Genomic DNA, 26,015 nt, shown 5'->3' with positions numbered 1-26,015 from the left:
TGGGTTAAGCTTGTGTGAAAGCTCTATTATACTTGATTGAATTATCTCCTTACACAGAGTGGGAGGCCGAAGCATAAACAAGTCCCGCTGACCGGGGAGAGGGACAGATGAGTTTCCTTCTGTTGTTTTTGTTACACCAGCACTTTAGTGTAAAACTGAAATGATATTGTTCCCGTGGCAGCTCTGTGTAAATGTTTTGTGAGCGGTATTCCTCCATTTCATGCCGAGCGCTTGCTCTGTTTACCACTGTTTACTGAGCGACTGAAGCTACTGTACTGTGTCCTTGCTCTCGATCAGCTGTCTCAGTGCTGGTAGATGGTGAAGCCCAGTCAGGAGAAGTGTCTAGGCTTGTTACTGCTGCACTGGGTTGCAGGCATCAGCAGGCAGATTGTGAAAAAGACACATATGAAGTTGAAGATAATCCCGAATTTTCTATAATTATATGTGTCAGGGCCAATCTAAGTGCCAGTGAGAATATACATGCAAATGCCAGACGATGAGGACCTCAAAACACAAGCAAAACAGTCTCCAGCATTCCACATGGAAAGTGTTTGTTTGTGTGGTGTGAGTTTGGGATTCGTTGTACAAGTGCATTTATGTGTATCTTTAGTGGTTTGTGTTTTTAAAGGTGAGGAGTCTAGGAGACTGGGAGTGGGACGTAGGCTCCAGTGGTGTGGTAAACACATCTACACCACTCACAGCAACAATAAACACACAGTTGTGAACATGTTTGAGTCCAGGTAGATGCTCTAGTAGATGCATTCACCTTTCACCCACTTGATGTTATTTTTTGCTCAATGTTTAGACTCTGACACTGACATTAGAATATTTTTTCCCAGTTATCCTCATCTCTGATTAAAAGTCATAGGGATGAGCTGAATGTGTGGTTTGATCGTGTGTGCACGCTGGGATGGCTCAGCGCTATCTATCAATGTCACTCAGGTAGCCATGGTATCACTGTTAGTGTTAGCATCAGTGTGTGTCAGCTGGTATCACTCACTGGTATCTATGTCTGTGAGGCCTACACAGTTTGACCCTGACCCTGTATCTCTCCTGTTTCCCACACCTCTTTCTCCCGTTGTCTGTGTATGTGTGTGTCAGTGTGTATTGTCAGCCCAAACCCCTAGATTCCCTGGTATGTTGGTGGAATTTGGACTATTTTTCCAGGTCACTGTTGTTTGTGCCTTGCGAGGTGTGTCTGTAAATTCCCACACAGGGAGGGAGATAAACACACTCACACTGTCACACGCATATACAAACCTCGTCACAGTGCAGCCAACACCTTGTACGGCGAAGAATTCACCGACTCTAAATTTCCAACTCAGGCTCAGCACCAACTCTCTTTGTCCTTTAACCCTCATGGTGGCTGTCTGTGAGCCGAACCTGCTGAATGCTCAGCCAGCCAACACTGAGCTTGACTCCTGCCCTCGCAAGTGAGTGATTTATATGAAGGATAAATTATGGATGACAAATTGGAGCTGTGTCGGGTCACACAGGCTTTCTGCTCACGGAAAATTCATTGAGGTCAACCTGCATGCGGTTGTATGTGTCAGTAGTTGAAGCAATTATAGACGCATCGGAAATGTTTTACATGCAACGGTGAGTGGGTGCTGAAATATTGTTCCACTAATGGAGAGGAATTGTTCCAGTTTTGTTCTTTTTGTCAGCAACTTGCCAGATCAAAGAATTGATTTGGAAACCCATTACCAGATGGACCAATATTCTGAGAAAATACAGCAGTGGTTGCTGTGATATTACAGGGGTCCAACAAGGTTGATTATCAAAATGTGTTGCACCATAGGAACAAAAGGGGCAAAGGGGGCAGTTAGTGAAGGCGGAGAGACTGGGGGCAAAGGGGTTGGCGGTGGTGATGGGTGGATATTTTTTGTTGTAGGTTTCAGCGCAGACGCTGCAATTCATACCCGCACTTTCTCTCCCTTTCTGTCTGTACACCCCTCGGGTCCTGACAGGTCACGTAAATATTAGTCTGAGCTCCCTAATAAATCTGCACCTCCCACTGCTCCCCTGTAGTCTCCCAATCCGAACCTGTTCCCAACAAAGCTGCATCACCTAATACCTAGTGGCTGACACCCGTCCCATCAGACAGAGGCAGAGCAAAAGGATGAAAGATGAATGGAAGAGTTGACTCTGTCGGCAGCTACACTGTAGGCCAGGTTTTAATCTGGCAGAGCAGGTGTTCTTCTGAGTTCATGCCAGAGAAGGGCTTAGCTACATGAGCAAGTTGTTCATGGTTAGGAGGTGTCAATAGGAGACACATCAGTGGTTGTGGTTCCTGAACTTTATGACCCCTGACCTCACCAGACTCCCCTTCCAACCTCTGGGAAAAAATGACCCAGGTTTCTACTGGCCCTGAGGTCTAAACTCATCCTACCACACACACACACACACACACACACACACACACACACTTACTTGTATGTTTGCATGCACTCTGGTCATGAACAGTGAGTGACAGAGTAGAAAGGCTTGCTAACATACTGAGGGGCTTACCAGACAGGTGATAGGTGGGCTCAGGGGGGTACTGAGGGGGTCCTATCCCAGCCTGCAGGTATGTACATGTGAATATGTGTGCGAAACAGATCGTATGGCTGACGCCCGGACCACCCCAAGGTGAATGTTGCCGGGGAACTGTTGTTGGGGGAGACTCTATCAGAAGCATGGCGCAGGAGGGAGGTGGAGGGAAGGCAGTCAGGGAGGTGTGGCAGGTGGGGCGAGTAATGATGATGAATTGTGGGGAACGCAGTTCTTTCTGCTCAGATTAAGATCTGCTGATAAACATGCCTGCCAGGTCACCGAGTAACCCTGTGCATTTCTCACTCTCCTTCATCTATCCGTTTGACTCGTTGTCTTCCTTCTCACTGTCTCGCACCTCCTTTTTTTTTTTCTGTCTCTCAGTAGAAGCTGGATTTTCAAGGTAGATGTTGGAGTCAAGGTGGTGGGTCCTGTCCTGTCAGTCTACCTCCACGGCGTTTTGTGTGTGTGTGTCTAAGTGGAGTGAAGTTCATCCTCAACCCATTCTCAGGGTTGTTGTCATTTGGCAACCAGACTGACATGCATTACGGCCTGGACATAACGTTGATAAATCTACATAACTGTCAGTACCGAGACACAAGGGAGAGACGCAGAGAGAGAAGATAGAACAAGTATTAAAAAAAAAAAGGGTGACACTGTTGAGCATAACGGATGTTGAAAAATTGATCGGACCGTGTGTCCTGTGTGCGTGGCTTATACTCTAAAGATACTGCAGCAATGTGTGTGTCAGTGTGCCAGTTTGTACAGAACCAGTGTTATACAACTGGGCCACCTTTGCCTTTCAACAGAAAATTCAGGTGGACACCAGTTTGATCTTAATGACTTGTGTGTGTGATTTGGTCCCAGTCAGATTACCTTTAGGTCTTATTTTAGTTTAGTTCTGACCATTGTTTCTATTGGTTATGATAACAGTGTACCCAGTTCATTTCCTAGATCTGAAAAAGGAGTAGACATTACTGTGAGCGGGCACAACTATTGCTGCAAGTACAGCAAGTCAAAGATGAACCACAGAGTTGATCTTAAAATGTGATGGATGTCTACAGAGTCTGGTCTTTGCTTGTCTTCCCTATTAGTTTGGCTGGCCTTGAGTTTGGTTTAAAACCTGGAAGGTCGTCTGACTGCTTGTGTTTCTTGCCCTGTCTGACTTCTTTTAGCGATGTTACCACATTCCGACATCTCAGCAATTAATTTGATGAGTACAGCATTATCATTACCCATAGAGCAGCAAGCCAAACCTATAAAAATAAGGTCCAAATCATGATAGCTAATTTGTGTGCCCTCAGTCAGCGCTGTCTCCCTCTCCTCTTCCTCGCCCGCAGAGCTGCCTGCCAGCTGTGAAGACTAATGGTTTGCCTGTGATACTTTGCAACAGGAATGCTCTCAGCCTGGCATCCAGGACACAGATAGACTCTGCCACAGGACGCTGGCACTAGAATAGTCTCAATGACTGGAATGACTTGATAATATTACCCTGAGGGTCAATAAAGCTTATCTTATCTAACAATATGGGCCTCCTGTGGCTATTAAAAGACCACTCCTAGGATGTGGAGACTTTTTGGGGCAGATGCGGTTGGTAAACTGAAAAAGTGAATCATGAGTGGCCTAATATTAGTCCACTAAAAAACTTGACTATAAAGCAGTATCACAGGAATGCACCAGTACTGATTGAGAAAACTGAGGAGAGCAGTTCTCCTTTTTCATCTCAGCTGCTGCATCAGAGGTTGAGTCTCCCTCCTGCTTTGTGTTTAGCCACTCCTTTTGTGTTAATCTTATTCTGGTGTGCACTGTCCTTTTGAATTTGTGTTATCAGGAGTTTCTTGGCTCTAATATAACAGAGACTGAACAGGACTGAGAGGCTGGGAAGCAGAGAGGGCTGAGGCAGAGAAGATTGCTGGAAAGTATTCCCTTTGATAAGCCGGCCAAGAAGCCTTTGATTAAATGTGGTCCCAGCAGGAGCCCACACTAGGTCCTCTGTGGCACGACCATGTCCAATCACCAGCTATCAACAGCCCCGGGTAATTACGGCCATCTAGTCATTAGCCTGGGACCCACCTGGAATTCCACATAGCGAGGGGTGGGATGAGGCCAGCAGGGGTTGGGGTTTAGGTTGGGCCTTTAATCAAACACTTCCCTCCCCTTGACTGATATAACACACCCCACCCTGATCCGCACAGAATCAGCCTTTGTTACAGACATAGATTGTATTATTACTGCCCCAGTGTCTCTCAACCCATGCTGGTGAGGAGATGTGATAAAGTGTGTGTGTGTGTGTGTGTGTGTGTGTTAATCTGCGTGTATCTCTGTGGGAATAACACGCCAGGTTATGACAGCGGTACAACAGAAATGACTCACTGTCCTGCTCGGTCACACTGATTAGTTCTGCTCTGTCGGTGCTATCTATTCTCTTTCTTGCCTTCAACCTTTATGTTTGTCTGTCTGAACAAAAAACAAAGATTCCAGTGTCATACTAATGCACCATATATTTCATATGAACATCTGTTTAGATAAGGCAATATACACAATGTTATACAAGCAAGCTGGAGAGCAGAGAAGTGAAATCTGTCTGATGTTGTGGTTATGTGTGACTGAATGACCATCCAGGCTTTCTTCTTCTTCTTCTTCTTCTTCTTCTTCTTCTCAGCGGCAGTTTGTCGTCTAACAGACTGGAAACTAAAAGTACGCTGTATAATCACAATAATGGGAGTGCTCCTCTCTCTCCTCGTATCAGCCAATGTAGTGCAGTCTCATCCGCAGATGAGAAATGAAACAACACTTAACAATTTAAATAAATCACTTTTAAACAGCTTTCTTTTGTTTGTTTGTTTTTTTGCTTTTTTTTTTTTTTTTACAGTTGCATTCAAAGTTCTAATGATGCATCCATCCATTTATTTATCTGGTGCCCATCTCCATGTCCTCTGGTAGTCCTCTGCCTGGACTTCAGTTTGGCCACACAAAGCCAAACTTATGCTTAGATGTCCACTTCTCAAAGTGCACTTGTCAAGCTACTTCCCAAAGTCCAACCAAGTATTCTTTTTGGTAGATAAAAGTGTTTTTCCCCAGAAGAAAGAAAGAAAATTATGTGAGTATATGATGTTGTTGTAATAATACTGGATACGTTTGAAGGCTCAGTTAATGTAAAAATGTGTCTTTAAAGCATCATGAAAGCAGCAAACCATTTTTAACTCACACACTAGAGAGAAAGGCCGTCTGGACTGAATCTTTGATAAAAGCCCAATCCACCCGAACCCCAAAGTGTTTACTGGTTTCACTGTTCATCATCTGATCCCAGCAGTTCAGTCACAAGGCCATTCACAAACAGGGGTAATGGGTATTAATTCATATTGATGGGTACTGAATTCTAGTGCTTTCACAGAGACAAGTAGAAAAGCCATGCAATGATGAACCGAAGTGGGGGCAGGGGAGGGCGGAAAACGCAGAGCACTTTCAGACAAACTTTCCCAGAATGCCATGTTCCACAGGATGTCCTGCAAAGGGGAAAGGGGTGGGGTCGCATTACAGGGGGCGGAGGGGGCGTGCCCTCAGGTCTGGTCCAACCATTCGGCTCGTTTTGGGGCCTTGCATGTGTGTATGTCCACGGCCTCCTCACAGTCTTTACACTCCACAGCACAGCACCATTTGAATTTGCACTCGCACTTGGTGATTTGCTTGACTCGCGTGGTGTCGTAGCCCCGTCCACAGCACATGACCTCGCAGCCGTCTGTGCCACGTGATGTCTTATTGCAGACCCGCCCAGCCGTGCCCAGGGAACCTGCACAGAGTACAAAAGAGTTAACTTATGAAAGCTAAAAGTTAACTAAATCTAGTTTCTCTTAACTGGTCTGTCATGCTTCACTTCTACTGAAAGAAAAGCAACTGGTCGATCATTTCTGTGGAGAGCCAAACTCAACGACTACTTGATTAATCGATGAAAGACAAATTAATCAGCTCTTTTTGAATAATCGTTTAAGTCTTTTTAAAACGAAAAGGCAAGACATGATCTAGTTTTAGCTTCTCAGTTGTGCGGAGTTCCTGTTTTTCTTTGTTGTAGAAGTACTGTATGTCATAGCAAACTGAAGATCTTTGGGTTTTGGCCTGCTGGCTGGACAAAACAATGGACCAAACAATTAACTGAGAAAATAATTGGCAGGTTAATCATCCTAAGTTTTAACGTCACATCTGGGCTTTCTGTTGTTCCACTAGCCTCTGTGTTTCAATGCAGTCTCTAATCGAGGCTTACATTTCTGTAAAAGCGAAAGAATTCTGGGTTCCTGTTACATTCTAAGATAAATGAGCATCTACTGCACTTCCTATTAGCAATTAATTTGTAAGCATTACAGTACACTTAATATGTGTTATTGTAACTTTACCCCTCCTAAAATCCATTCACGCTCCTGCGCTCACACACCATTTAAATAGCTTAAATTAGCCACTTTTTCTGTGTTACTTATGTGCAGCACTTTGTTAATAAATGTAACCAGATACAAAGAAACTGTATTGACCCTTTTAAATTAGCTGACTTTATTCTTTTAGTGTTAATATTGGATTTTATTTAGATGTAACTGCCAGTTAGCCTTTTTTTTTTTTTTTGAATCTCAGCTATTCATAATTTCTGTTTGAACGTTATGATGTGAGTGTGGCTTTAGCTTCAGTTGGTTCAATGAAGTATGCTCTCTACCGGTATTGAACATATCATCGTGTGTAGCAGTCTGGCTATTGCCTAATGCAATTGCATATTGTGTGTGTCTTATGTGAATGTCATCCCCACAGAGATTAGTGCTGGTGTTTGGTGTGAGAAGCTCCCTGTTTGAACGGCTACCTATCACAACAAGCTGCCCATAGAACAACAGACCCACACACACAACTATGCAGTGTTGGTAGAGTGGCCTATAGTTACACTGCCTTTCCCAAGCCACTGCTCCCTTTGAAGCCACTGTGTGTGTGTGTGTGTGTGTGTGTGTGTGTGTGTGTGTGTGTGTGTGTGTGTGTGTTAAATGGACAGTGGAGCGTGACAGACAGACAGGCTCTCACACTCTGAGGCCCACTCTGCCCTCCAGCTACGCTTAGTTCAGACAGACAGAGAGTGAGAGAGGCTGTGACAGACAGAAAGAAGTGATTTTTTTTTTTTTTTTTTTAAATTAGCTGCTCGTGTCCCTAGGCTGTGGATTCCTCTGGGAAGGTGAGAAAGAGGGGGAGGATGGACGAAGGGATGAAGGGACACAGGGACGAAGGGAGAGGCAGATAAAAGCAGTGAGGAAGAGGGAGAAGTGGACAAAGCCTCTTAGTGATGGAGGCACTAATGTCAAATATCCCAAAAGTTTTAAGTGATTAGGTGCATCAAAGGTTGATCAACACATCCTCTCATGATGGGGCTGTGTATATATATGTGTATATATATGTGTGTGTGTGTGTGTGTGTGTTGACAGAAACTGACAGAGGTCAGGTGGTCACAGAGCGACTATGCCCTCAGGGCACAAGGATATTAGCTTCCACAGACATCACACGGGAGGCATGCTGTGTTATCTGACTACCATTACACACACACACACACACACACTGACATTTACACACACAAACACACTATTCATGCATGAACATACACACAACATACACATAACACAGTCGGGGCAATCCATCAACATCCATGAGAAACTGCCTCTCTGCTTCTCTCAGTCCAGTCTACCTTCTCCTTCTTCCTCTCTCTCTCTTCGCTGTCTTACCTGCTGCTTTGTCTTGCAGGCAATAATCCGGAGAGTTCTCAAAGTAGACCAGGTCATTCTTGGTGGCCTTCCTGAAGGCTTTGTTGGCTACAGCGAAGCCTGTCCCATCCTGATTCATTGTCACCTCGATGGCCCCGTTGTATTTCCTCCTCAGGTAGTCACCAGTCTTCCTAAAGTCTGACATGGCCATCCAACATGTCCGCAGCGTGCAAGAGCCGCTCACTCCATGACATTTACACTCCAGCTTCATGAATCGCTTCACTGCCTAAATACATAGAGAGAAGTGGAGATTGTTTGTATTTTGTTGCCATCTTGAAATTTGCTATTACCTGCCCTAAAAATGCAGCACTAAGGCAAGAAAGTTTCTTAAAGGTTGTTTTTAACTAAAGAAGATAAAAACATTTTTTTTTCACAGTGATATCTAGTCTTACAGATACTTTTGGATTTTATATGCCCAGGTTTTGAGATGCCCACCTGTTACATTTGTACTTTCGTTCTAATACGGTGGAGATAGGTGGATTTTTGTTTGGAGTGCCCAAAGCCTTGTAAAACTACATTCTATCAATGAATTAGTCCCTACTGACACAGAGGTCTATGAATTATCCAGAAATATGAGGATGCTATTTCTGGGAAGAGATGTAGCTGTTTGAAATTAAAAATTTCCCCTCAAATTAAATTCGATTCACCTTAATTTCATTAGGGTAGCAGCAGAAATTCCAAACCCAATGTACACTTAATAATAACATGTGATCTATATATAAATATATATTATCTGTATGAAGAAAAATACATTTTAATGCAAGATGTAGATGCACTAAGACTCAAAAAAATCTAGTTCAAAAGAATTTGAAGACAGCCCAAATAGCTTCTCCTAACTTATGTAGCTGCAGTCACACTGGATTTTGCTCCCTATACAATATAGTGAGGAATGGGGTGAGACATAATTGTTGCTGGACGCAGACTGAATGAGATCATTTGCTTTGCACTGAATTCAATCAGGTGAAATTCATAAACAAAATAACAAAGCAAAGTATTCAACTTCTTGTTAGCCTGCTAGCAATGCCAGCAGCCATAGTTTGTTCTTACAACTCTACCCTGACTACGTTCTGCCTCAGCATGTGAGTATATTTCTTTTATTTCGTAATGCCTCCGCTGCCACGCTTGAGGGAAGAGTTAACAATTCAAGTCAGTTGTGTTTTACAAAGTCATTAAACAAAAGCACAGTGCATTTTTGGAACACCCCCTACTGGAGTACAAGACAGGGCCTGTTGGCGATTATACGCTGATCATTGTGAAGCTGAAGAGATGATTACATGTTCAAACTGTTTGTTTTTCAAATAAAAAGTGACAACCCTAAAATTCACTCAGGATGCATTGCAATTGGCAATGCTTTTGGATTGGTCAGATTTCATCTGGAGGTGCTCTGGCTTGCATTGAGACTGGATCCCAGCAGGGTGTGAATGCAGCCTGTACAGTTTGGCTATGTTGTTTGGAAAATATCCTCCAACAAGTTGATAGGTCTAACTAACCAAACATTTCGTCTTCCATTATTTGCCCTGATCCACATACCTGATTTGTATATAGAGATGTGGTGAATGCATGAAAGGAGTGACTACCAACAGTCGAGTTATGCCCTGGACTTGTCTGCTGGAGCACACAGGCAGCACTCTCTCATGCACACCCTGAATGACAGGCTGAGAGGACCAGTGAAGAGACTGACAGGGATGGTAAAAAGGTTTATGCAGGCGCCCACTGGGATTTGTCCAAATAGTCCCTATGAACATTATTGACTGGCATCATGTTGATAAATGAGGTAACTAAACTTGCACTATTATCATAGATTGACTTTAAACAAATGAAGTGAAGAAATAGGTCTAGCTATGTGAGACTATAGTAACATTATGTTACTAACTAATGTGTTTTTTGAAAGAGGATGTATAAAGTGTAATATCGTTATTAGCCGATGCTGACCCTAGTTTTCCCCTCAACATTGAGACGGGCTTCAATAGATGGTTACAAGAGGGTTTGTGTTGTGTTGGGAGCTGGCCGTTTGTTGACGTTTGCTGAATCCATTTCTAAGCTAACCTTAGCTTGTAATGCATACTGTTGTCACTGGAGGGGAGCGGAAAAGAGGCATTGAGGCAAGGGACTCAGGAATGAGCATAAATGTCAAATCCTTTGGATTTTCCCAGAAAATTAGGCTTGAGTTTTTCACATAGAAATCAGTGCATTGGCTGTTATTAACTGGGGAAAACAGAATATCTAATTAAAGTTAAATTTTAATTATTTTCCAATCCATTCACACATTTGCCTTTAAAACCAGCTGTAAAGTGTGTCCAAGATGCAGATATATCAAAGCTTGTGCAAATAAAACAAAAATCTGAATAGCTAGGTATACCACTAGATGTATGGTTTAATATATTTTATTAATTTTTATATTTGGGTGAATTGATGGCGATGTAATCACACACTTACTGTTCTGCCACAGCGATTGTTGTGTAGGTTCATGAGTGCCCGTGCATCTCGGACAGTCCTCTCTTTGGCATCTATGAAGGCTTTGGCAAACTTTATCCCGTAGTTGATATTATCGCTACAGCCACCCCAGTCAAACTCTCCTCTCTCATCACTATCCCGCCCACGCTTGTGTGGGTCGCAGTTACATGTCTTCAGTTCCCCCTGGCTGCAGGCGCGAGTAAGCGCATATACCACTCCTGCTGAGGAGATAGCATAGACGAATGCTGCTTCACGACTACCTGAGAGAGAGATACACAGAAGGCACAAAAGACAAAAGAAACAGCGAGGTTAAACATATCACGTAACACATTAAATTGTAAGAGACCTTATGTCTTAGAGCTTTGTAGTTCACATGTTAACATTCATATACAGATACATGCAGTATAATGCAATGACCGAGCCTGGGTGTGAGCCATCAGGATGTGAAGGTGCAGCTGACGGGCACATATCAGGCCTGATGTAGAGTATAGGACAGCTCTGTTTAAATATTATCATGGAAATAATTCTAGCTGCGGGGCTCTCCTCTGCTCACATAAATTGTTTAAAGACAGACACAGTGATACCCCATTAATCAGCGACAGGGTGATGTCATGACAGCATTATCTACCATTGCTCTGCTCATCTGTTCTTTCCTGGTCTTTTTAGTTCCTTAGAATATGACTCATCTATTGTGTGGCCAAAGACACATTGAGAATTAGACATAGTGTTTGGTCACAGTTCCCTTTTCCACAGTTGCTTTTTGTGAGAATCACTGCTCCAAAAAGCAACAAGAACTTGTCCATCTTAGGTCACATGATCGACCAAACATAACATAAGTGGTTTTCACTTGGTGCCTCTGTAATCAAAGTAAAAAAAAAAGACTACTTTATTATAAACATTATGCTCGTATGGCGCAAGTCAGTCAAGTGGTCTGTCAGTCAAACACTTGTCCAGGCACTATTCCCACTACTCCCTGTCCAGAGCCAGATATTTTAACAGCTATTGGCCATGGACGTTGGTGAAGATTTAATGGCCCCTAATGATTCTGGTCACTCTGGCTCCTCCCTGACCAACCATCTGGAAACAATGTTTTGATCAATGACAAGTTACTTCAAAAAGTAATGGCTTAATTTTGAGGGAATTTGCTGTGGAAATTCATGGTTCCCAGAGGATGATGTTTCTAGTGATCATGGAGGAAAGGTTCCTCCAGCTAGATTAGTATCTGACATCTGAAAGTCATTTTTTTTTTACCACAAAAAACATCTAAACCTAGTCTCGAATAAATAACTTTAATCTTGCAATTACTTGCCATGCAATGTACTAAGCGCATTCATGATCCCCACATGATGAACTCTTTCTATTTTGGACCCACCCTCAGGCTGAAATGTCAACTCTGCATACACAGTATCTAATATTCTAATGGGCAGATTGCTGTCAAATTTTTATTCAACTCCCGAGTGGATAAACCACTTTGCTGTAGCACCACCCTCTTTGGAGAGTTTACACTGCCATTAAGTCTCTGGGAAAATCAAAATTGGCAGTATGTTGTTTATTCTGACCCTCGCTGTCATATCGCAGGCTGTAATTAACTTTGCAGTCTCTAGGGTGTTGCTAGTGTGCCTTTAAACACTGTCCACACAGAATGCCTTTCAGCTGCGCTTTTCAGTCATCTGTCTCCCATCTGATGGAACAGATATACTTTTATTTTAATCAGTACAGCTGTCTACGCAGACCTGTGTCTTCTTATGTGGAACTGCGACCTGAGGCGCCTCTTTGAGCGTTGCCAAAATGTGGGTGGCAACATAGCACCACTGTGGCTGAAGGCATCCTAGCTTCGAGCCTCCACGGACACTGATGGACGACTGAAGCTGCTGCACTGCTGCTTTCACCACACAGCCCGTGTAAACAGAGTTTTAGACTTAATCTCATGGTTAAATCAGCTTGGCTTGCAGTTGCATGTTAACAAAGGGTGCATAGTACATTTGTTTCTCAGATCTATTGAACTGTCTCTGTTTCTAACCATATTCACACGGATATTTACTTTTGTTTGATCACCTGAATTTGAAGAAGTATTTAAATGCTGCAGGATTGTTGTAGCAAACACTGCTCTGTTAAGTAACTAATAACTATATAAGTAAAGCAAATGTACAGTTGAAGGATAAAGATTCATGAAATGGAAATACTCAATTACCAGCACTTCAAAATAACATTACAAAGCATTTTTGACATATTACTGATTGTGAGGTGGGGCACTTATAGATTTATATCTGAAAATAAGGTACACACTCACTCTTCAAACCTATCTAGACCAGTCCTGGACCAGAAGAGTTTGTGTGATCCACCCTGCTTGTTCTGTATTCACTGTAACGTCCTGTTTCATCCGCGGGGTGAGGAGAAGGGGGCAGTGGGTGTTGAGGGGGCGTATGTGGAGGAGGATGGAGGAGGGCATTGCTGTTCATCGTTCAAACCTGCGCTGTTTGTCTGACAGTGAGAATATCTCTCTAAATATTTACATCTACATTACTGTTTATTCCTCTCCACCACAGACACACACATACACACACACTCACACACACACGCACACACACACACACACACACAAGACACACACTCACACACAGCCTGTATCTCCATATCTGCTACTTTTTTCCATGCATCGTTAACCCCCACACATGCTTCGGATGGCTGGAAGAGGGACAATAACAAGCCAAAGACAGTCAGTGCTGTCAGATACTAAGTTTGTAGAGACAACCATCTTAAATTGTGCAACCTGCATCCAGATACGCTACAGTGAACTCCTGAAATCCTCGCTCAGATGCAACAATTTAGAAAAAGCTTAATCCAAGAGGTAGGATCATAGAGTGCATGTCTTTACATGTTACACTGCATGCCGCAGGTAAAATGCTACATTCAAAATGAAATGCAGCAGTAATAATCTACACCAGCTACTGCAGATCATTGCAAATACAGGCATCATGAGTAATTTATCATTTATTCCTCCATGCAAATTACCACTTGAGTTCAAGACACCAATGTGGTGTAGCTGAGCTATGCAGCGTTTTTTACTGGAGAGTATCTGTCCCTCCTAATAAATGTTCATGATTCAGACTGCCGAGTGCAATCACGACACCTTTCATAAGGAGGAACTATACATGCACCAGCTACAAAGACGAGGAATGTATGTATGTTAACATGCATCTGAGGTCTGGCAGGAGTGGAAAAACAAAATGACGACAAGCCCACGTCTCAAAGTCCGTGTGTTTATTGACGAGGCGTAAGGCATTACAACGGTCCATTAGTGACTATAAACACGGAGCACCGGCATATGTGAGTACGAGAAGGAAAGATCGCAGAAAGAATAGAATGAGGGGAGGACAGAACGGAGAAGGGAGAGATAAGGCAGTGAAAGTGAAGAAGAGCGGTGAGAATGAGGAGTGAGGCAACAGCGGACTCAGCTCAGCATCCATGCTCTTTGGCCACACAATCAGCAGTCAGACAGACACACACACACACACACACAGACTTACTCCGTAGCAAGACACGTCCAAACACAGTGTGGTCGCGGTCCAGTGTGCTGCAGTTCCAGCGATGGTGTCTGAACTGGTGTTGGCATTCTCTGATCCACTCCTTGGTGCCCTCACCGATGGCCTGCATGATGTCCGGGTGGCGCTGGCAGAGTTGCCGCTGCTTGTTCACCAAGCCTGGGATGTTGTCACAGATCACACGGGCCCCCAGCGCACCAATGTACCTGAGGATGCAAAAAAAAAGAAAAAACACAAGGAAATTCAAGGTGGCTTTGAACTGAATCGGCACTAATATACACAAGCATTATCTGAACCGGGCTGGAATACAATACAATAGTATAGTGCAATGGATGAGCACATATAGGTGTCCTCATATGGTAGGTGTATACACATGTGGACACACACTCAGTGATGAGTGGCATGGAGGAGAGCTGCGGTAACAGTCCTTTATGAGTCAGAGTTCACTACACTTAACAGTTTAAGGTTTGCGAGTAGGAGGGGAGTGGAAACCATTTACTCCGCTCTCCAAATAAATAAGCACTTAACCTCTCCCCACACGACCTGCGTGTGTATGTGTGTTTAAATGTTTCCCAATAGGATAGTTGAATTCATGTCGTCACAAATCAGAGCAAGAAGTCCGGGGGCCTCCAATAACTCTGTCAAACTAAGACCCCATTTACTCACTTTACTCCTCTCTGTCTTCTGCCTGATCGCTCTCATCTTACTCACAGTTCTCCCGTGTGCTTCTTCCAATCTTCCTCCGTGTCCTAATAAAACAGATTTTTACAGTATCCTATCGAGATAAGTGCTGCTTGCCCAAAATAAACTCTAAACCTAATCATGACGTGTGTGTGTGTGTGTGTGTATGTGTGAGAGAGAGAGAGAGAGAGAGAGAGAGAGAGAGAGAGAGAGACCTCTTGCAGGTCGGTGGCTGTATGGCTTTGGCGGGTCAGCGAGGGGAGGTCAGGGGAGCGTGTAGCTGTGTGGTCGTGTTTTATGAGGCCGGGCGATAGGATTGAGACTGGAGGCTCTCTACTCCCCAGAGTGCGATTAGAGAAGAGGAATAAGAACAGAGTGCTCATCAAAGGGAAGAAGCAGAGCAGCAATTCACGCTTAATTTTCGCTCTCTCTCTCTTTCTCTCTGAAAGTCAGGAGCACTTGTGGATTTTATAGGATAGTAAATCACTATCCATAGGTCTAAAATAACATGCTGTAAAGCCCTGCGACTATACTGTGGATCATAGGAAAAAGACAAGTGGGGACGCTGACGGCTTCAACGGACTTCTGTTGATGTAATCACAACTCCTGCAGTACATATTACATTTTTCCTCTTGCTGCCCTGTCATCTTTTCAAGCCCACCTGGACCATATAAGGGAAAAAAAAATGATATTAATAATCTGATGGTTTCCTGCAGCATTTTCAGTAGGAAATCGTTTCACTCTATAGTTGTAGGTTTCCTGCCAAATTAGCTAAGGATGCATAGAAAAAGTGAATGAATGGTCATCAAAAACAAGTTATATTATATATTATATTTTATGGATGAAGGAGAACTTGGCACCAAACATAAGTCCGGTACATACATGCACACACAAGATGATGAACATCAGCATTACACGCAGATATCTTACCCCTTGAGGAATAGTTTGAGGTTGTAAGTGGTCATTATTTCACATTTATCACAATTAAAAACAATATTATGAACATAATGTATTTATATTCAATTACACTGTCATTTTTGTGACCCCCCCTGGGGGTGTCAAAGCTCCAGATCTGTCCATATCATCACATACTGTACCCCCACAGAAATGTGATAAACAGTTAAATAGTGTATCTCCTCCACTAAATTCCCCTTAAAGCCAATAATGCCCAGCCAAAGCCTTTACACACACTCTTCCCACTACTCCCTATAACTGTTTTTAATCTACACAAACTATTAGGCATTCCATCACCACCATACCCGCCCACACACAGACACTTCTCCTATAAACACACTCACACACATGGACATTTTCACGTATGTTATTACGCAGGCAATGAGATATTTTTTCACCCCTCACCTATGCTCTAGATGGCTGGTTTTGGGGTATTTTAGTGAAGTCATTTGTGTGTGTGTTTGTGTGTGAGAGAGTGTGTGTGTGTGTGTGTGTGTGTGTGGTACCTGGTGAATTAATGACTGCTCTGCCTTGTCTAATGCAGGCTCCAGCTGAGCTGAACACGCGCTCAGCCAACAGTGCCGACATAAATTACATTTATCGCTCTATTATTATTGCTCAATATGGCAGGCCAACAAACTGACACGGAGAAAATGCGTCTTAGAAACAAAATCCTAAAGAAGCTTGAATCTGATTCACAAACTCATAATTTAGGTTTTTCTCGCTGTTAAAACATCCATCGTGTTTCTCTTCTCTTTTTTTTTCAGGAGCAAGTCAATTGGAATTAAATTAAATGATGACAGAAAAACACATTAAGAGTTTTTCTTAGCAGTCATTACCCCATAAAAATTACAAGGCAGTGCACTCATTCATGACAAATTATAGCCTATGAAACCCCATGCGTTTAAAGTATTTGCAGGAGAAAAAAATAAGCAGGAGAATAATAAAGTTAAAAATGTTGCCGGCAACATTGCACAGCAACATTGATGAGAACAGCACCGTCGGCTATACAGTAGAGGCCTATGTCCCGGATAATAAATTAACTGATACAAACCCTCAACCCTCATAATGGCCTTGTGTGTCTGCTGTTGGAAAATAGCTGCCCCGAATTAATTGGAATGGGTTTTGCTTTTGCTTTTGGAAAAGGGGGTTATTAAAACAGTCATCATAAGTTAAATTCGTTGGCAGTTTGAATCCTCAAAGATTTTAAAGACAGACTCAAAGCTAGGCAGCAGTCCCAGCTCCGTTTCAAATGATTAAGATCAATGAATGTTCAAATCCTGTTGCGTTTTCTTACCTTCCTGTTACAGTTAGTCTTGATTTAATATGAGTTTTTATAGATAATATTAATAAGTATAATAATTATAATAATTATTATTAATAATAATAATTATTATTATTATTATTGCTATTATTATTAATAACATTATTTACATATTTACATACATTTACTTTCAAAAGAAAGTGTGCAAATTCAGCCTCTATACATCTTGTTGACGGGCAGGCAGGCCTATAGGTGTGATGGATGCAGACTCACCACCATGAAGAGTCCACCCGAGGCGTTACCAGCAGCAACAGCAACAGACACGCGCAGTAAATCCTCGAACTGGCACCGGAGTTTTGGCATGAAGAAGACCGGGATGAGAGTCTCACTCCCGGCGAACCACAGCTCCGAATCCGCTCTGCCCGGAGGCTCAGAATCCTGTTTAAACCCAGCATGGCTCTGCGCTTTTTCTTTTCTTTCTTAACCACCAAAAGTTCCACCCACCCCCCCCAAAAAAAATCAGATTTCAGAAGAAAATGCCAAATTTGAATAAGTGTGATGTAAAATAGGCGAAGCACCCATTCAGTAGGTTAGGTAGGCCTCTTATCCAGTGTGTGGCTCCATGTTGCGCGGCTGTCAGGAGTGTGAGGAGCGCGTTTTCGGTGCCATGTGCGCACCAGACTCTCCACTGAGCACTTCTGGCAGCCGACAGGAGGTTTACCTGATGAGGCGAGCAACAAGTGTCGGCTGTTTCACTTCTCCAGTCAGTCAGCTCCCCAAACACATATCCTTGGTTTGCGCTCAGTTCAGAGGCAGAAAAACAGGTCCGAATGAAAGCTGGAGCCAGAGGTCGGATGATGCGTGACTGGCTGCGGTTCTGTTGGCTGTGTGACTCTGCGCTGGGTCGGATGCTCGCACCGGACCTCTCCTTTATTAGTGCGCGGTGGACAGAGTCAGAGCTGAGAGAGAGAGAGAGAGAGAGAGCGAGGGAGCGAGAGAGAGAGAGATGAGGGAGGGCTCGCTGCTGATAGCTCCTCTCGCCCATTGGGCAGATGTAGGGGTTACAGAGTTTGACTAGGAAGGAGATATTAAAGAGGGATGGATGGAGAGACTTGCGTGTGTTGGTGCTGGGATGAATCGTGATGATGATGAGGGGACGGTACAAATAAAAGGGGTTCATCTGTTACCAAAGACAGAAATTAGCCCATAATTAATGACGGCGCCTTCATTTTACAACCCAGGAAAAATGGAAAATTAAATCAGCAGAAAAACCGTATGTCTTTTTCTAAAGGCATTTTTCAAAATAACGCTTTCTTGTCTTATTATAGCCCCCTTAATATTCTTTTTTTTTTTTTTCAAACGTGAACTGCTGCAGAATACAAACATTTATATGCAGAAATAGGTGATGAGAGAGCTGCACGGACAAATATGGTGAGAATGCAGTCGTTAATAGCAGTGGTTGTAGTTGTTTGTATGATATGATATTCACAGATATTGTTTTATCTAAATCTGTTGTTATTGTCAGTTATTAATAATCATAATTAACTAGCATGTTGACTGGGTATTTTTTATGGTTGCACTACTTCTACTCCTCATGTTCTTCCTCACACTCGCACACATCTTTTAAATATTTATTTCTTTACAAAGACCTTGTGTAACATCGATCTGCCCAGGGACTGTGGGTAAAAAAAATTACCTTTTCACTAAATCCGGCACACATAGATCAGATTAATATTAAATAATGTGTGCTGTCCCACATGAAAGTATATATAAAGTAAAGTAAGTAAACCTGTGACATTGTTTAAGTTATTATCGTGAACAAATACGTGTCATGTCTGCAGTCATGCACCACCTAAAGCTGAGTACAAGTGAAAGTCAGAGAAAAAAGCAGGGAATGTGGGACTGGGAGAACAGAGCCAAATCGTCCAGTGGAACAGCACTATGGCTTAAATATGAACCACATGTGTAAGAGAGAGAGAGTGCTGAGACAGCGCTGGAATAAAGCATGCACACACACACACACACACACACACACACACACACACACGTACACACACACACATGTACACAATGTACATTGTCCCTGGAGAGCGACCCATCCTTACCTTTGTTCCCATGCTTGCTGTGTCTTCAGGTTGTCTCCAGGCTTGGCGCCGTGTTGACATTCGTCATCAAATCTCTGATGTTTCTGTTTGTCCTTGAATGGCTCCTGACAGATTAAAAACTACTTTTGAGTATCCAAAAGACCCATAAACCACTTCGTGAGTTGTTTACAGACACCAATTCATACGCTTTTTATCAGCGTAGACTTGAACTCCTCTGGGGAGTTTGTGATATTGGATTGAAAATACCACAGTTGATTCAGCTGACCCAGTAATACTAACAAACAAGTAAACAAATCAGCAAAATCCCTGTCGGAATTGAAACTATTAGAATTAGCTATAGCTGTTGCAAACTGCTATTTCATCAAAAGCTTGAGAAAACAGTCCTAGTGTTTATGCCAAAGCTGCTGTTAAACTTAAGCTCCTTTTAGAGACATTTGTATTTCTGCTTAGAGCTCGGCAGGCAGGCTGCTGTCAGAGTGAGGCACACACACGCACACACTTCTCAGAGACATGCACAAACACACAGAGCCGAGTGGGCACAGGTTTGTGAGAGGCCGCGAGGTGAGGCAAAGACGCTAAGCTCTGGTGAATATTTGTGCGCTGCAGCTCAGCTCACAATTTTCTGCTAAATCAAAAGGAATTAGGGAAGCACAAACACGGCTGAGTTATGCTCTCTCTCATGGGGCTGGAGCTGGAACAGACTTTCTCTCTCTCTCTTTCTCTCTCCCAGCCTGTGAACTTGACCCCAGCTTTCTCTTCATAAACAATAACAGAGTCAAGTGCCTTCTTGTCAGTTGGAGGAAAAGTTTGCCCTGATGTACGGGGTCCAATCTGGCAACCATCTCCTCAGAGGAAAATTACTGACGGGGGTTGCTATGTTTAAATGCTGCACTGGGGGTGAAGGAGGGATAAATGTGAGATTTACAGAGGCAGGGGTTTTGGACTAATCCAATTGATTTCTGTGTTGATACATTATAATCACTCAGGATTATTTCTGAAAGGGAAGTTGCGGTTAGAAAAGGGAACGGGCTGAATGAACCAAGGGCACGCCAGACACATGCACTATAGGTGGAAGAGTTGGACTAAAGGCCCAGTACTGTGTCCCCTGTGGAGATTATGCTGTGGCCTGTCACCAGTCAGGCAGTCCAGGGATGAGTTCAGCATGTATTCCCATCCCATGGCAGGCTGGAGCAGGGAGGACAGCATGTCGTCGGGCCCGGACCGAGTTCCAATACGTACGGGACGCGAAGGGGCAAACTCAACACTGGGCAGGTCCATGAAGGGAGCAAGAGCAAGGGACAGGTGGAGGGAGGGGAGGCTCGAAGACAAACAAGAGGCGAACTGAAATGAATTAGGGAAAGATGTGAGAGTGTTGCTGTATCCACCATCATTTCCCTACATCTCAAAAAGTGCTGCAGCCTAACCAACAAAATAACTTGATTGCAACAAGTCCAAAAAAGCCCATATTAAACAGAACAGAATGGGTAGGTCTAGGGGAAGACAATAGTTTGAATAAGTACTTTGTTAAGGTTCAGGAAGCTTTGTCCCCAAGTTTACAGCAATAAAGACTTAGGTTACGTCAGGGAGTGATCGTGATTCAAAAATAACAACTTTGACTGTTTGAAATGGGAAACAAACAGCAATCTTTTGTGTTAAAGTCCAATGTTTTGTTGACCCACTCTTCCACTTCAAGTTATACATGGACTTGACATCGTCACTTGAAAGTAAACATGTGTCATTTAGCTGCAGTGGCTGAAACGACTGGTGCTGTCATTCTTCTTGGGATGGCAGTTTTCTCGTCGCTGATTTCAGATTTCCAAAACAAACTGATTTTCAGTGATACAACATATTTCTTCAATGCTTCCCAAAACGCTTGGCTCGGCTGACAACTGTCATTAATTGCATGGCCACAAGAGGTCACTTGTGAGGACACATAAACACATTGTTTTAAAGGGATAGCTCAGGGTTTTTGACGTGGGGTTGTGTGAGTTAGTCATATAATCAGTACATTACCTGCAGCAGATTAGGGCTGTGGCACCGGTAGAGTGGCAGATCACTGTGTTGCAGTGCACGGGGCCACCAGAAAAAAACGTGTTTTATACACTTAAAAACGCCCACTGAAACAATCCAACATCTGTTTAAATGTAAGCTTGGTGTGGAATATTTTCTGTGGTTTATCTTCCCATGAAAACAGCACTTTCATTTAGCAGTACATTTTTCAACTGCTGAACAACTGTATTCCTACGCACAAGCACACCTACGGAGCGAACTGTATTATGCCGCGGCCGCAGGTCAACTGAGTGAATCAGAAAGTGGAGTAATACAGTTCATACAGCTCCATAGGTGCGCTTGTTTCATCTTTTGTTTTCATGGGGAGATAAACTGTTGAAAATATTCTACATGAAGCGTACATTTAAATGGATATTTCCTAACTGGGAGCACGCTGATCAGAATCTGCTGCAGGTAATGTACTGACTATATATGACTATACTTCACACAACCCCACGTCAAAAAACCTGAACTATCCCTTTAAATGTTTGCACGTAATGACTAATGCCATCATTTTCCTGATGAGGACAATCTCCGTTCTAAATGTTTTAATTCCTGCAAGATGACTTATTGGAGATGGATTTAATAGTGTAATAATTTCTGCATGTTAAGTAGTCGTGAGGATAAAAGGACCAGGCCCGAGTGGCTGTTTAGATAATAATCAGCTGAAAATCCAGTAGCATTATCCATAAAGCTAATGAAAGGTCAGAATACATCACAGACCCTAAAAATACACCGTCCTTCAGGGACAGCCAAGCCACATTGTGCGTGTGCATGCTTGCAAGCCAGAGAACCAGATCTGTGATAATTTATTGTCTTGTAAATTTAGATCTGCCGACAGAGATGGACTACCTTGAACAAACACAGCGGCGTTGGAACTCCAGAAGCCTCTAAAACGTTTGGCTAGCTCTCACAGAAGGTGTCAGAGCCTGTTGTCAGCCACTTTCCCCCGGTGCAAAGGGTGCAACGGAAGGCATTTACATTGAGAGAAAGTTTGTACTTGCACAGATGCAAAAATTGCTCAGACACACATCCATAACTGCTGCTACGCTATGTACCCTTACGTTACATCACGGTTGGCCTCTATAGGGCTAAGCTCTGCATACTTGTGACCCTTTCTTTCTGTATCCCCAGGAAACCCTGTCATTAATAGATTTTATAGCTCCTGTGAAGTGAAGCGTAGATGTAATGGTGATAACTCTTTAATAGACTGTTTACTAAGTTGCAGGAGGATGGCGTCATCCTGGACAAATTCGGAGCATGCACACACACACACAAACGCACACATGCACACTCACAGACACACACCCAGACTGTGAGTGTAGAGCAGGTGATACAGATGACATCAAAGGAATATCTGGGACAGCATGGCCTCTTTGACGTCCAACAGATCTCAGACACTTGTTAGTCAAAAACAGGCATGCCCCCCTGGCAGTAGATAGACTGGGACAATGATACACACAGACAAACAGTCACACAAACAAAAATAATCAGGCATACGTCGACTCTATTAAAGGGGATCGACTGGGATAAACTTTAAGCCGACTACTTTCATTCCAATTTCCAATTAAAACATTTAAATTTTACGGAGAAAATGTTTTTAGATAATCCAAATTGAAATTTACCTTTAAGGATGCTGGTCATTTTTACAGCACAGTGACTCCTTGCTCCCTCTCAGTGGAACTGAGTTTGTGCTGAGTAGTTTCCTGTTTTAGTAGGGAACTGTCTGTGTGACGTACACTGCAGGTCATGGGCAGCTGGTCACATGGTGGCTAGCTGAGGTTGCACAGTGAATCAGTGAATCAGTGAAATTGAACCTTGTCAAAGTAAATCCGTCTTTTCTGTCTCTCTGGGAATGAGTCAACCTGTAAACCAAGACTGAAACCATAAAGGTAAAACAGCAATCATGTCTATAGGTGTGAGCTTGTGTTTTCCATCATTTATTTATTCAGGAGCTGAGTGAGAAAGTGAAAAGAAAACATTAGAATTTTTCCATGCCAGGTATGTTTCACATGCTGGAGGCAGCACCAGGACATGGACTGCAATCAAAATAGAAAAATGAAATTTAAACACAGACCTCCATTCTGGGGTCAAAAAGCTGATCTCCACAAGGAAGATCGTGTGTGTGCGCACGAATATGTTTATTAGTGTGTGCATATGCAAATGATAGTAAAAATGGTATTATTTTTGTCAGGGTGTCTGCCTGTAATCATCACAGCCTGTTAGCTAAATATTTTCACAATGCCACAGTCAAAATCTGTCACCTTGAGAATACAATTTGCGACTCGGCTAGTGTGAATTTGATGTTTCTCTTGCCATTTCCTAATATTAACCTCTTACCACTCCCAATTTCTCTGACTCAAGGACAAGACAGATGGGAAAGTAAGGTGCTGAAAATTCCTTTAGTTTTGCAACATTAAAGCTGCTCTTATCAATATTTTTGTATTAACAATGGATGAAATGATCATGAGTAATGTGAAAGGGGTCGCTTGATAGATGAAAAATCTGACTCTGCACTTCCCTGCATCTGTACACGGCGTTATAGCATCTTCAAGCTAATTGTTTTGGTTTTATGGCCCACAGCTTTACTATCTTGGTTTAGTCCTGCTCTCTGCTTTCATCAACCTGTTTCCAACAACAGCAGTCAGCAAAAAAGCTGATAAACCCGCTGAACACCAACAAACAAAATTAGCAAATACGTGATGAACATATTTTCTGCCAAAGAGCAAGATATTTCCCTCAAAGACTAAAAACAGAGGGAATATTAGACTTACAGAAGAGAACAAGATGAGAGAGAAAGGTTTAAAATATAATAATAATATAAAAATATAACATAGCTGGTTACATCATATAACATTAAGTTATATTTTTATTGATCATGAGGTTACAATTGGCTAATTCATGTTCATATCAAAGAGGGCAGGACTCAGGGGCTGATAGTGGTTTTGTCTGCATGTGCATCATGTTTGTGCTTTAATTATTATTGTATGTAGCACATACAAGGAACTCTGGTCCGGATTAGGTCCTAAGCCTCTTTGGTGTTTGTTTAGTCTGCTAAACCCCACCATACGTTCGTATTTCTCTCCTTTATGGTGTATTAAAACGGGCGGAGTGGGGTGCAGTGTTTGCTACATGACCAGAGGTCCTTGAGGTAGTTTCAGTGGATCCAAAGTAAAATTAAGAACAGTTTTCTCCGTCAGGTCCTGTTCAGTCAGATGGAGACATTTAAATCCTTCTTGGTTAATGTTATCAGAACTAGACAGATGAGAATACAGATATGACTGCATCCAAGATGAAATGAGAATCCAATCCCCACATTTAAAAAAAATAATGCCATGAATAGGTTTTATTCAATTAACTATTAACTTAATATAATGTGCAGTAAACAGAAAAAACAAATCAATAAATATATCTGATCACCCTTTTTCTTTAGAGAAGCTAATTGTAAGTTTTGCTATCACTACATAGCCAATGTTAGCATTAACAGCTTCTATCACAAGAAATGATAGAAGCAAAACAAGGGTCAACATTGGCGTTGCTTTCCACCGCTGGAGACAGCGCTTGCTGAGTAAAGGAATCAAGTTTGATGCTGAACCCTAGTTTTTAAATTTAACTTGCATAATGTTAAATTTGAGTCTGTGCGTAATCTTCCAATACACCACAATCTATTTTGCATGGCCGTACTTTCGCTGTTGCTTTTCAGGATTCATCAGCTGTTTTTCATATATAACCCATGGATGACGCCAACACTTGATCATAAAACACTTGATCATCGAAAGTCACATACCTGACCAAAAACTGGTAAATAAACAGCTGTTGGCTAACATGCTAACAGTGGCTATATGGCGATAGCAAAACTGAGAAAATACCTCTTTTAAAACAGCACTGGTTCTCCACGGTACACTTGTGCAGAGTTTCAAAGTTACTTGGCAGGTAGGTTGTTCCAAGCATTTTGGAGAACTTAGGCTCTCAGTTGCATCTGTCTCTTTATGTAATCCCAGACTGATTTGATGATGTTGAGATCAGTTCTCTGTGGGGGCCAAACCATCTGCTTGCAGGACTCCTTGTTCTTCTTGTCTCTGACGATAGTCCTTCATGACTGTGGCTGTGAGTTTGGGGTCGTTCTCGTGCTGCAGAATGAATCAGGACTGATCTGTTGCCTCCCTGATGACAGTGCTGATGATTATATTTTTTATTATCCTGTCCTAAACCTTTTATTTTAATGATGCTCACTTTGGATTTTTCTTAGTCTATTTAGTTTTTAGTTTTCTTTTTTTATACATTATTAAGAAAGGTTTTATATAAATTAAGTTATTATTATCATTTTTATTATTATTATTATTATTATTGTGTGATGGATAAGAATCTAAGCATCTAAAGTGCATCTAACTTTTGCACAGCACTGTATATTACGGCATATCATCTTGAGTGAACCACCTTACGGGATCCAAATTATTGTGAAAGTTTTGAGCTGGCTGGAAGTCTTATGAAAGTGATGCATGTTCTTTGAATATTTAGAGGGAAGCAAATTGTTAGTCAAATGTTTATTCCAGGTGAAAACTAAATCAGTAATAATATGTATATGTCTGGATTCAGAGATGATTCTGTTTAAATTTCCTATGTGTTTACATATATTAATTGATATCTTACACATAAA

At 42.4% G+C, this 26,015-nt stretch overlaps 1 protein-coding gene across 1 annotated transcript; it reads right to left on the bottom strand.

The window, feature by feature from the left end:
- Positions 1-5,015: 5,015 nt before the first annotated feature.
- On the bottom strand, positions 5,016-19,811 carry wnt2bb (wingless-type MMTV integration site family, member 2Bb). The gene is made up of 6 exons (XM_023425217.2): positions 19,310-19,811; positions 17,478-18,163; positions 14,291-14,511; positions 10,746-11,023; positions 8,271-8,535; positions 5,016-6,322 (listed from the first exon to the last, which is right to left on the bottom strand). The coding sequence occupies exons 2-6, from the start codon at positions 17,657-17,659 to the stop codon at positions 6,093-6,095; spliced, it is 1,176 nt and encodes a 391-aa protein (XP_023280985.1). The 5' UTR covers positions 17,660-18,163; positions 19,310-19,811; the 3' UTR covers positions 5,016-6,092.
- Positions 19,812-26,015: the final 6,204 nt, after the last annotated feature.

This window comes from Seriola lalandi, unplaced genomic scaffold (genome assembly GCF_002814215.2).
Source record: "Seriola lalandi dorsalis isolate HSWRI2012SDOR001 ecotype SW California unplaced genomic scaffold, Sedor1 jcf7180002054767, whole genome shotgun sequence".
In the NCBI taxonomy this organism is placed as follows: domain Eukaryota; kingdom Metazoa; phylum Chordata; class Actinopteri; order Carangiformes; family Carangidae; genus Seriola; species Seriola lalandi.
This window is presented reverse-complemented; position numbering and strand designations above follow the sequence as displayed.